The 13,910-nt window shown below is 39.1% G+C and overlaps 1 protein-coding gene across 1 annotated transcript; it reads left to right on the top strand.

Moving 5' to 3' along the window:
• The first annotated feature begins 58 nt into the window (after positions 1–58).
• Positions 59–13,910, top strand: LOC115241723 (phosphatidylinositol 4-kinase beta). The gene is made up of 12 exons (XM_029817635.1): positions 59–1,931; positions 7,242–7,487; positions 8,390–9,372; positions 9,614–9,731; positions 9,834–9,968; positions 10,075–10,235; positions 10,353–10,483; positions 10,564–10,794; positions 10,870–11,163; positions 11,460–11,836; positions 11,938–12,410; positions 12,499–13,910. Exons 2-12 carry the CDS (start codon positions 7,306–7,308, stop codon positions 12,684–12,686), a joined length of 3,273 nt encoding a protein of 1,090 aa, XP_029673495.1. The 5' UTR covers positions 59–1,931; positions 7,242–7,305; the 3' UTR covers positions 12,687–13,910.

The raw sequence follows: 13,910 nt of genomic DNA, 5'->3' as shown, positions 1-13,910 counted from the left end.
CTATTATTTTTACTATTAACTCTGTTATATAATATTTTATTATTATATCATCATTATATATTACAAAGACTATTGTTTCTTTCTTCGCGTTTTACGACGTCATGATGTCATATTTTCCTCGTAAAGATGAGTGCTAATTAAGCCAAGACTATCCCGTAAGATATATGATTACTCGACGAGAGATTTTCTTATCTCAATATACTGTCATTCCGTTCAGTTGATAACGCGTCGGCTTACATCTCAACACCGTCATTGCCATAACGTCGAACAATGCCGGAGTAAAGTGACAATGAGATGAAACGCTGTCAATACGCCAATGAATATTGCTAACGCTATGATATAATAGCCGTCGCTGGTGGAGAATTATGTACGCCCCTTGTATAGTGAGAAGACGATAAAATCGCCCATTATTGCTATTTAAGAGTGATTTAAACTGTCAATAGAATCGTTACATGTGCATTTCTTTCTTTAAACATAATCATTTTTTTTTTTTTATATCCGGGTGGAGTGTGATATTGAATGCAATAAGTAAGTGATATAAATATCAACTATTAGAATATCGAATTTTTGGAAAAAAAAAAAAGGATTTTATATCCGGGTTTTTGTGTTAATTTCCATTCGAATGGGAAAATTATTTTTGTAACCACATGTTTATCTAATAAAGCAACGTACATATAAGTGTTAGATGCATATATGCAGTAGTCAAGTTGGATCAAGTGTTTCATCCTAATCGAAATGAGAATATATATCGTTATCAGCGAATTATTTAAAGACGGAAGCTAATGAATCACTTGGACTTTACACATAGATTTACGCATGAACTAATTCCAAAATTCTCACGCACATATTATATATCTAATATATTATCTCTTATTTTCAGAATTTAATTTTAAAGTATATCGGAAAATAGTTTTGAAATTAATTTTCTCAAAAGTCCATTAATAAGTTGATTGAATTATCTTCTTGATCATAATAAATCTTATGCGTGACGTTTAATTTCTTTTACATTCGTAAATAATGAGTTTTGCGAATGCAAAGTCCAAATTCAGATTCGAACACATTTCCAGTCGAGCGTAAATCGACGAAGAATTGTGTCAAAAAATTTGCGATTAAAAAAATTAGCCCGCGAGAAGGCGCTGTCAGATTATACGCACAGACGTTGGCCACGCACGTGGCCCGCCGATCTACTCGTGCGTTCCTGCAATGGCAGCCGCGCTTCTAGGTATCCCAGAGTTCGTGTCCGCCGCATTGGTGTTGGTCTGTTGGTAGCAGTGCGCCGCCGAGTCAGTGTTCAATGTGTCGTGCGACAAACAACAACGTCGGGCCTGGCGAGCAGCCGTTGTCGTAGCCGTCGCTTCAAGCAAGCATTGATACGTCGAGGAAGCAGTTACGTGCGCTCGCGCGAGAATACGTGTTAAGCCCGTTCGCGTAACGTCGAGTGTCAGTCGCGACGATAGTGCATCATCCTCGTTCTCGTCGTCCGTCCACTCATCGCCTAACGATGCATCGCGCGCATCACGTCCGCGACGACGGAGTCGCGATCGACGCGCGTTGTTGGGCGTAGCCGGCGGCAGCGAGAAACGATAGGAGCGTGCGTGTGTGACAAAAGCCTGTGGGAACCCTGCCGCGGTCGCTGCCATTGCGATTGAGCGAGCAGGCGGGACCCATACTCTCGGTGCACCCGTACTCGCGTAGAGAATATAGTGACGCGGGACGCAGGCACATATACGCGTCGCTCTTCATCCGTCTCTCTCTCTCTCTCTCTCCCCAACTCGCGCCCTTCATCCCCGGCCGCGCGATATTTCCGCGCGTCGTCGCTTGAAAATTCGACGCGCCTAGGACGACCAGAAGATCGAACGAGCGAAACGTGCGAGGCATGTCGTCGTAGCACCGTACAACTCGTGGCCGAGATCTCGGATTCTGAGCGCGAGGTGAGTGCCGTTGATTGACGTTGACGTTGTTGACATTTACGTCGCAGCGATTGATTGTTTCGTCGAAGAACGATGCGACAACGGCCGGCGGTGTGCATAGAGGGATTTTTCCAGTATTGTGTCAACATGCGGTCGACACGTAGGAAGTTCACTCTCGCGCATACGGCACGGCACACCCATCTCGCTGCGTGAGCGAGCGAGAGTACGAGCGTGCGAGCGAACGCACGAAGAGAGGCGAACGGCGCGGAGCGGCGTGTCGACGCGGTGGCGGCGGTGCCAGGAGACGCTCGCGCGGCGCGGCGAGACGGAGAGGCGGTACAGCATACATAGATCGAAATCGCGAAAGATCGCCGTCGCGGATTCTGCGTAGCGAGAAAAGAGCACGCGACGATTGCCACTCGTTAACTCGTCGGATTTTAGATTGCAAACTATTCTGATGCTGTAGAAAATGATTTCTCAGTGTTTGTGTGTATCGGTGATGATTTGTTAAATTGTCAAAATTATTACGTCATTTCAATTCCTTGGTGTAACTCGAGTTCAAATGTTCTTACTGGAAATAATGATTTTTATGTTTATTGTTAATCGTATATAATCGCGACAATATTGATATCTTCTGGTTGTCTAGCGTCGAAAAACTTCCAACTTATCGAGATTATGTCGTTCTCAAAACCCGGTTATAACTGATAACCTAAGTCAATCAATGCCGACACTGCGATTCGTTTGTTCCTGATACTTACATTCAGATGATTAGCTTTACTTGATAAGTACAACATTCTTTACGATGGCATGTTTCGGATATGATAGTGTCACGCGCACGATGAATGTAGAATGTCAAATGGCATGGCTAATTTGTAGTTGCTCAACGACGCGGACGCTGGACTTTGATGTTTACCATATCGGAAATGCGGGAACACTCCGTGCTAACCGCATCGATACACATTCAAGATTCGACGTTCGCAGAAAACTTTCGCTTGGGTCTTACGATGTCGACGTTCAAGTTTCATGAAGGCCGTCAAAAATGTCACAGGAGACCGAAATCGCGAGACACGTCTTGCTTAAAAAAATCTTGTACTAAAAGAGTTAAATCAGGCATGTCATATAGATGTTTAATCGACAATTTCTATATTTTTTATTTCACAAACAAGAATATTGAAAATTGGGAATTAAATCAGGCAAACCGTTGCATCTGCATCTTAAAAGAGAAAGTTCAGAATTTCGTAATTTTGAGATATTCCAATCGAGTCCTTTTTTCAGTCGCCGCTTTAATTTATGCATATAAATTTTTTAATTTATTCAACATTTATCTGACATTTATATGGCAGTTTACTTTATGCGAACCGCATGTAGAGCATTGTTTGAAAGACCACGCGATACCGGTATAAATGTTCTCTTCGTGAACGCGTTCTTTGTAATATCGCGAAAAGTTTCGTAGGAGCTTTTTAGTCGCAAAGGAAAATCCTCGTGTCGCTCAGGCTTTACTCACCACGATGCGCGTTCAGCTTTCTAGCGCGAGTTTCACGCCTACGCGCGTGAAGACGCACGCATAATCAACGCTCTTAAAAGTCCATCAAAGCCCGGTCAAGTTCGATCACTAACGCCGATTATTAGATCATCGACGGAATTCACGTATAACGGCCCGCATTCACGTTCGCCTCGATGATAGTTCAGACAGGAATTAGTCATTAAATAAAAAATGAAGCGTATCGATACATTCTTTTATTTAGATGTTGTCAGCACACGGTATTGATCATTCATAAAAAAAACATTAACTATATCAAACTATATCGATAAATACCGTATCGTGATCAAAGAAATTGATTCGATTGCGACACGTTAAAAAGGAGGAGGATCATCAATAAGGGCGTTTTTTGGCGCCCACAGGATTTTCAAACAATTTTTTTTTATTTTTTTTTTTATTTTGTAGGATCATTAAAAATGTCAAAAATAACCATGAGATGAGAAAAAAATATCGATCCATAAAACTAAAATTAATTATTAGTCTAGGTATACTATTATGGTACCTAAACCCTTTTCACGACTAATGAATAAATTAATAAAATATTTTTGCTTTATTATATTTGCTTTTTTAAAAAGCAAAATGAAAAAAGAAATAAAATAATAATAAAAAAATAAAAATGATATTAAAACTACAACGATCACAATCTTGACGCAATGTAGAGGCTTAAGCCTATAGGCAACTAATAGTGATCATCTATTTGCTATGGGCACCCATATATCAGGAATAATAAAAAATTATTTTTTTTTTTACTATGAGCTGTATTCACCTTCACCTTGGGGGAGACGATACATATTGCAGTCTAAAATGACGTTAATATGATGGCAGAGCAGTATAATGAGCGAAAATATTTTATTAGTTCATTTATTAGTCATGAAAAGGGCTTAGGAGGGTACCATGATATTACCTAGACTAATAATTAATTTTGGCTTTATGGATCAAGTTTTTTTCTCACCTAATGGTTATTTTTGATATTCCTAATAATCATACAATACAAAAAAAATTGTTTTTTGAAAATCCTGAGGGCCAAAAACGCCCTTATTGACCCTCCTTTCTTTTTCGATATTATCTCTATGAAAAATTATCAATATATATCAATATAATATATATGTAATATAATATTTAATGATTGCGAATTGGCGGATTTGTTTTTATATTCGACATGTGTGTCGATATTCGATATCGCTAGTAAACCGATACGAGCCGGCACAAATATGGAGAAGCTGAATGCTGAAAAATATATACACTTTGTGTGCATATTGAGATATGATTTATCTATATAAATTTTATAGGTATTATTTTATTTTTCATTCCACGCTTTTTCTCTTCTCTTCTTTTTTGTGATTGTTACATGTTCGACGCTTTTAGCATGATTACGAAAGTCTCGTTTAATTTATAAATAAATAAATGCAGGAGAGACGAGTGTCGATATAATTTGTATAAGTCTCAATTTTGGAACTGGGAATACGCTCGTAATATCGAGTACGCGCCGGCACCGAAGCAGATCGGTGAAAGCATATGGTTCCATGCGCGTCGTGAGTTTCGAGTCGACCGACTGTATGGCAGAATTTTGCAACGCGCAACCGATCCGTATGTCGAGATAGAAACCTCGGTTCCGCACCGTAACACCCGCGCCGCGATCTTTAAAATACTACGTTTTATTATGTGTCACGTGGAAGTTATTTCATATTCATTCGTTTTAACGCACAAAATAAAGAAAAGATTATTCGCTAACGAAAATTTCACGGTCGAATTCTTCGATGAAGTAGTAGATGATCGACAGACGATTGATTTCATTGACAATATGTTTGTACAATTATAACGATAATTTAAAAGCGACAGTTTATTATTAAAAAGTATTAAAATAATAAACTGTCGCTTTTATTATAATATATTACCGTGAGTCTCACTGGTAATAGATTTACAGGCAAATGAAATTTATCACTGATTGTGAGTCCGAACGTTTTTGCAAGTTTTACGCACAATTTCTGAAAAAATTAAATTGATTATTGAAATTAATGATCGAGAAAAAGCATTGATCGAAACTTTTTAATGTAACGTCATGAAATAAGTGTAATTTGTTTACGTTGGATGCATAAAAGTTCACGCCCACGTAGGATGAAATTTATCGAAGCAATTTATATATTTCTTATGAAGAAAGCAATTGTTTTCCACGTAATTTTCATGTAACTCAGGAGTATAACATTTTTCTTTTTTTTTTTGTGCTCCCGTTTATCCGCAGGATAACTGCGTAGAATGTGGAGCCCGCTTTAACCGCGCCAGGAAGAGATCCTAGAAAGTGTTCGAATTGATAAAAAGCCGTACTTTCTAAACGTCTATGTATTGCGGCATCGTAACTTTTTCCATTCGCATTGCCGTCAACGTGGACATTCAACGAATCCGGTGACCTTTTGTCAACTTTAACATTTCTTTCGATTGTGTTGCCTTAAATGCGTACGCGTGCATTTTCACGATTAATGTTTGGATATGATGTCATGTTAATTTTAACAATTGCTAAATAGAAGAAAAATCATCTAGATATATTATATGTACGTAACTATAAATTTTGCAACAATCTGATTTTAAGACAATGCGAAAAAAAAAAAAAAAAAATCTAGTTAACTTGAAGTTTTTTATGACGGGAAGGGGTTCTGCAACAGGAAAGATGCACGATAAATTTACGTCGCTTTGTGAATTACTGCTCGAAAGGAAATTCCAATCGCATATCATCTGGGACGCGATCGACCTTCCTGACAGATGCACGATTTCCGGTCGCTCGGTTTCGCAGCATAAACAGTCGAGAAGTGCACTCGCGTTCTTTCCGCGCGCGGCATCTCATTATATAACCGATTAATTTCGCAGAGCTGTGAGAGTGTGTCTTCTGTTGTGTATGTTAATTAAAGCTATGGCACACTCTCTTCGATAGGAGATACTGATTCCGTTATCGCACTTGACACATCGTTTGATAACGACGACGACGGACGCGTATTCTTGTGTCAGCGGTTGTCGTTGACATTACATCGAGTCGTATATACGTAGTTTTGTTCGTGCCACGAGTAGTCGAGATTGCATGCGGAAAATGATATCATTCATCGTTCTCGTCCTACGCTCCCAAAAATAATGAGAATACCGGAAGTGTATCTCGTCTCGCTGTGCTCGCGTAGCTTTTCGTGCAACCAACTCCGTAGTTTTGTCGCGCGAGCTGTTGACTTTCCTCGCATTCGCATATGCCATGTGACATTCGAGGCTATGTCTATTATTGATTAGGATTTTTCCTTTTGATACGATACGACTGTTTCTATGCCGTCGATCAATTTATCGCGATATGATTATCAAGATGTTATTTTAAAAATCATAATCGAAGAGTGTCAAGTTCGTTATGTTATCTATTGTATTATATATACTACCGCTACGAAACGGTGTGTGTGTGTGTGTGTGTGTGTATCATATAATTAATCTGTCAAGTTCGTTATGTTATCTATTGTATTATATATACTACCGCTACGAAACGGTGTGTGTGTGTGTGTGTGTATCATATAATTAATTATACACACACACACATACAATAAAACTCATTTTTTCCACTTTATCGCGATATGATTATTGAGATGCGGTAAATATGTTACATGCAAATATGCATATAATCATACATATGCATGTAACAAGATTCTTTTTTCTATCTTTCCCGAGCTCTAAATATAAAAACGTCACGTACGTTTTCGTATTTGAATTATATGCGTTCTTCCGCGAGAAATTGGAGACGGCACGCTGATTTACGTGTTTACGTTTTACAGGTGAAGCCCCAGCATGGCCAGCAGATGACTGTTAGCCGAGCCGGTGCTCGTACTCGACTCTAATATGAGCGAAGTAGTGGCAGTAACGCCGACTGGTGGACCTACGCGCCAGGAAAGCGTGACACACATCAAACGGCACAAGCTGGCCAGCTGTAATGTTCCTCTCGTGCACGGTCGGCCGAATCCGTCGATCAGTCCACGTAGCAGACTGACCACGCATCAACGAAATCACAGTTTGGACTTCAGGTATATATTTTGATTTCGTCATATCTGTTTATATCGCGGACGTGTGTCTCGTAAGGCCATTTGCCGAATATTTCCGAGCCACTTTGCGAGCTATGCGCGCGAGCTATTTGCGAGTCGTGACGCGTCTGGCGCGCGCGTCTATACATCCTGGCACTTGTTGAATAAGCAGTCGTATTATGTATACCGCGATTATGCGATCGACGCGATCGTCTTCGACGTCTAGATTGACGAGAAAATATGTGTAGAAGTTATGTCGTATATAAATTGAGGAATATATGAGGTATTTAAATTGTCTGTTCGCGACGACGATAACGGCGATGGAGATGTCATCAATATTAATAATCGCAACCGCACGCGGCCTATCCTATCTATTTTCTTGATGCTTTTGCAGCCGCCAATTAGAGCCGGCCAACATTGCATGCATACAATTTCCTTCGGTCGAAATACATACGTCACACATAATTTGATTGAAATTAAAAGATTCATACGGAATAGATTTCTTACTCTACATGAAGATAAGAAACATAATAACAGCAATAAACAATGCACGATAAAGACACAAATGCATGAGTGATATTAAATATTTTAAACGCATACTAAAAAGATAGAATACTAGATTATACGGATAGCAGATCGAGTAAATATACGTAAATATATACATTGTATATCTAATTATAAAGACTATTATCTACAGCGTATTTTTCTGTAAAATAGTTAAAATAACATTTTATATACATATTTCTCTCTCTCTCTCTCTCTCTCTCTCTCTCTTTCTATACATTTTCTTCAAATATTAAAAAATCGAGAGTATGTGCAACTCTAAAATAGCCTATAAAATTTTTAATTAATTGAAAAAATTAATCGAGAGAATACTTATTAACTATAAAATTATCGATTCCTAGATCAATGGGTATCCTACTACCGCCGGTGCCTCAGGCGGCCGCAACGACGTTGACGCATCATCACAGGAACCGAAGTCTGGATTCCGCTTTGCAACGGATTCCAGAGGTGGACGTGACACCGAGCCCGGAATGCGAGAATCCTGCCCCTTCATCAGTCTCTAAGACGATAACGGTATCGTCATCGTCGTCATCGTCGTCGGGACCATGCGGGAAAAGCGCTCGCACCGCGCGAGAACGCGAGGATTTGGCCAGTCTCGGTTCTGACGATTCCGGCATCCTTTGCGGCTCCGATAGCGGCTCGAGCGACGCCACAAATGCGCCCGCCACCCGAGAATCCAGCGTAGATCATTTGCACAGCCGCGAGAGCCTCGATTCATCCGTATCACAACCAGGGGACTCGGTGTATTCAATTGATGTGGTGGACGGTATGGAGAACGGTGCCGGTATGGTGTCGGTGTCGATGTCGGTGCCAGTGTCACCCGTGGAACTGTCCACGCGTCTCAGTGATAGTCCTACGTCTCCCGTATCTCCCAATGATGAGACCAATGATCGTAATTGTCCGCGATCGTACAACGACACGAACGTTGTTGGTGAACTTTGCTCGCAAGAACTGCGAATAACTAACGCGAACGTGCGAGAACGTACGTGTGGTGACGATTATCAGCATCAGGAACGCGCCGAAATCTACCAAGGCGCTATAACGCAAGTGGCGTCATCACCGCCGTCCGTGGCCAATACGAGCCAGAATGAGTTGGCCGGAGCGGCCATGACTCTTTGCTGCGGTACGACTGCGACACAGCAACAGGAAACCGAGACGGTGAAGAAGCAACCAGATGTTATCCGTCGACAGCAACAAGAGACGAAACAACCGAAACCGTCAGAAGGCTGTCTGCTGCGACTCTTTGAAAGTCAAATATTCGACATGTCCATGGCTATTTCCTATCTGTTCAATTCGAAAGAACCCGGCGTTCAGAGTTATCTAGGTATAATATATATTAAAGAGAATTAATTTCAGCAAGTTTGTTAATCGTATCTCACGTTTATTTTTCATAAACTAATAATTATTACAAGATAAACAATAACATTTGTTATTTTCATTATACATGAGCTTCTAAATTCTATATCGAGATAAAAATATTACAAAATGACTATTTTCTAGTAAATGCATCTTATATATTTGACTGATTTGATTGATTTTTAAATATGACCTGTAACGTATTATAGGTAACAAGATGTTCAGTTTTCCGGATAACGATGTGGACTTTTACTTACCGCAGTTAGTTGTGATGTATATACAACTTCACGATATAACAGAAGTCCTTTATCCATATCTTGTCCATAGGTAAATATAGGAGATACTGACGCATTAGAAGATTATTTGATTGCGCGTCTTACAAGTCGCGATAAAATTTAGATGGATTAAAACTAAACGAATCAATTGCAGATGTAGACAATCGGCAGATTTCTCGTTAAAATGTGCCTGGCTGCTTGATGCGTACAGTTCCGATGCTCATTTAGCATCAAAGAAGAAGTCTCATGGGACCAAATTGAAAAATCTTATTTTGTCAGATGAACTCAGGTAAGATTAATAAACAGATTTAGGGAGCAACGGAGATAACAAACGATTTTTGGCAGATCATACGTGTTTAGAACAAAGATTTATTGCTAAGCGTGTAACATTTCAGGCCAAAGGGAAATGAGAGTCGAAAGCAGCGTGGATTGCAAGTTCCTGCACCATCACCATTGCCCTCGGCGCAGAACCTTACGTCGCCGAATAAGAAAACCCACCAAAGATCTCAGTCCGACGCTACTGGATTGTTCCAGACTATACGCCGTAGTAATTCCGGTAATTATCCAAATAAATACATATATAAATATAATAAATTACGTATTATATAATGTTCGTATGAGAGCGTTTTAATGAGATTATTCAATCTTTTATATCGCGTATTTTTCTTAAAAGGTATAATAAATAAAGTAAGTCTTGGGGACCTGAGCTCTGGTCGAGCGTTTGACAATGGTTGTACCTGCTTCTATTCCTGCCAAGGTGTGGTGAACGATTTGCGAGGCCAAAAAACAGATTGTTTCTGCAATGTGAGTTATTACTTTGTACAAGACAATACATGTTTTACTTGAAGCGTTGCAACAATATAAAATTTATATTCCTTATACAGGCACCTCGACTCGCACCAGAATTCGAATTTATTCAAGCGTTAATATCAATTGGTAAATTGCTCGGGACTATCCCAACAAAGGAAAGTAAAACTGTTCAATTAGTAGCAGAGCTCAACACGCTTAATTTGAATCTCCCTGCAAGGGTGTGGCTGCCTCTGCACAGTATGATACCCCATCATATTGTGCGAGTTCCACCACAGTATGCTGCAGTTCTTAACAGCAAGGACAAGGTACGGACATTTCGCTGTATATCATATCCTTTGCAGAATTTGAATATCGATTTTCATGATGATATTATTGCACAGGCACCCTATATAATATATGTGGAGGTATTAGAAGTGGAGGATTTATATACATCGCCTGTGCCGACAAAAATAATGGGTAGTTCATTGAGGCATACCAAGTCTGAGGAGAATTTAACGGGCGGCGAGCAATCCAACATATCCACTTCCGATAGTCAGCAAAATTTAGCGGTGCGACAGACACCTGTAAAAAATATCTCGCCTTACGCCGTTAGAAATACAGACGTGACATTTAATTTCCCCGATGATGATCCTAACGATTGTTGGAGTCAGGAGGATGACGAGATTACGCAGCAGGTGAGTACATATTCGTATTGAAAGCAACCAATTATATATATATTTTTTTTTTTTTTTTTTTTTTTTTTTTTTTTTTTTTTTTTTTTTTTTTTTTTTTTTTTTTTTTTTTTTTTTTTTTTTTTTTTTTTTTTTTTTTTTTTTTTTTTTTTTTTTTTTTTTTTTTTTTTTTTTTTTTTTTTTTTTTTTTTTTTTTTTTTAAACAATTTTTATTTTTTTTTTTTTTTTTTTTTTTTTTTTTTTTTTTTTTTTTTTTGTTCTGCTTTCTATTCTAACTTTTTCCATTCGTTTCTGTGCAGTATTTACAGCTTCGTAAGCCAAAAGATCGAGATACCATATCGCAATTGAGTCAAGAATCGTCTGACAGCAGAGAACCAATCTTCGTACCGGGCGACATTAAGAGAAGATTGAGCGAGATGGCAGCTACGCCCAGCGCGACTTTTAACCACGATCCCGAGGATCCATCGGCGGCGGTCCTTAAGGAGCCGTGGGAGCAAAAGCAACGACGCATAAGAACTTCCAGTCCGTATGGGCACCTGGCATCTTGGAGATTACTCGCCGTGATCGTGAAATGTGGCGATGATCTCAGGCAGGAACTTCTCGCCTCGCAATTACTTTCGATGTTGCAAAAGATTTGGCAGGACGAACAAGTGCCGCTTTGGGTGCGACCATACAAGTAAGTGCGATGACTTATTATTGAAAATTTTTTATCGAAATATAAATTTTGATGCGAAATATAATTTTTCTCTTAAATAATGATTTTATTTTGTTTTGCAGAATATTATGTTTGTCCAACGACAGTGGTCTGATTGAACCGATCCTAAACACCGTCTCGCTCCATCAAGTGAAGAAGCAGTGCCAATTAACGCTTTTCCAATACTTCGAACGAGAGTTCGGCCCTTCTACCTCAGAGACGTTCCGCATGGCGCAGAAAAACTTCATTCAGAGTTGCGCTGCGTACTGCCTGGTCAGCTATCTTATTCAAGTGAAAGACCGTCACAACGGCAATATTCTGTTGCATAGCGACGGTCATCTAATCCACATAGATTTCGGTTTCATTCTCTCGACTTCGCCAAGAAATCTCGGTTTTGAGACCAGTCCGTTTAAATTGACACCGGAATTCGTCGAAGTGATGGGCGGCAATCAATCCAAGTTTTTCGAAGAATTTAAGAGTCTGATTCTTCAAGGTTTAATCGCGGCACGGAAGCACATGGAGAAAATAGTCAACCTTGTTGAGATCATGTTATCGGGTAAGTAGTACTAATTCTGCATATGTTCGTGTTTGCGTGCACCTTCAAATCCGCATATTTGAATGGGTTGTATCGATCTTTTTCGCAGGTTCTCAACTTCCGTGCTTTCGTAGTGGTGGGGCGGCGACTGTTCAAGGTCTCAAGAATAGATTCCACCTCACGCTAACAGAAGATCAATTGCGTCGGCATGTTGAGGATTTGGTCGAAGGCAGCATTCATTCGTGGTCCACTAAACTCTATGATCGATATCAATATTTCGCAAATGGCACTCTTTAATATCAAGATTAATAATCCTCTCTGTCTATCACGTTCTGACTGAAACTTTTTCGTAAGATTACGTTAAGTGTGTGTGTGTGTGTGAAAAAAGACATTAATCTTGACATCAACGTGGTGTCGCACTCTTCCACACAATTTTCACACACTTAATTGCGGGGTCGATCAATCGCCAATGAGCATACCGACCTATAAGTGTACTCTCAAGTCAGTCTGCAGCATCGTGAAATCTGTTTTGTATTATAATAACGCGTGATAACAGATAAAGATAAATTAATTATACATTGCTGTTTATTTTAATTCGCGTTATAGATATCTCCGCAGTTATTTGATAAAAGCGTTTGCTTAAATTGTGTTATACTGTGAAAGATAGCTTCTATCAATTTCAATATGCAAATAAAGAATAATTTCGGTGAATACAACGGTTACACGAACCGATGCAGAAAAAGACAAGACATTCTTTTTAGGCATGTGAGCTAATTTTGATTGGGCACAGCTGTTTTCTAGCATTCCACAAGCACAAATGACGCTTAGAATGGAAAAATCGCTTTCCTCGTGAATATATCGATAGCCTCGATGAGGCTAGACATATAGAAAATTCGGATAGATCATTATTCTTCGAATTTTACATTATTCCTTACTTTCGTGGCGAGTAGAAACGATATGAAATATTTTTAGCAAAATTCGAATCGATCTCTACATTTGATAAATTAAAAAATCTCGATTAAAGTAATGGAATATATATAAATATTTTAAGAGAACTTAAATTGGTTTAGCGAGTAATGTGAGCGATTTGTTGAAAGTTAAAAATATTTATCGTCGTTTGAATTAGGTAAAATGAAAGAAGGAATAATCTCTATGAGAATTTTGGTACCCAGTTGATTATATATATCTACTATATATATATATCCATTATATATATATATATAATGTTTTTTGTTCGATACATTAAGACTGCTGTTGTTTACGTATGCCTCGATTGTACATTACGAATTAGCCATCGCAGTGCAGACGTGGTGTCGTTGACTGAACTGCTATATCGAGTGTAACTTATATAAAGTGCGTAATTTGTTAAAGGTGCCTTATTTGTGTAGACTCTACACTGTAGAGAAATAGTGAAGACGATCAAATCTAGATACACAGTGAAGTGGCGTGTCAACGTGGCAACTTAGCGTGAAGTTGATCGATTGAGAAAAGGACAATTTGTAATTTGTATATATAACAAAA

Source organism: Formica exsecta, unplaced genomic scaffold (assembly GCF_003651465.1).
Source record: "Formica exsecta isolate Colony F162 unplaced genomic scaffold, ASM365146v1 scaffold51, whole genome shotgun sequence".
NCBI classification, from domain to species: Eukaryota; Metazoa; Arthropoda; class Insecta; order Hymenoptera; family Formicidae; genus Formica; species Formica exsecta.
Note: the sequence above shows the minus strand (reverse complement) of the source record. Positions and strands in the feature narration are given on the sequence as shown.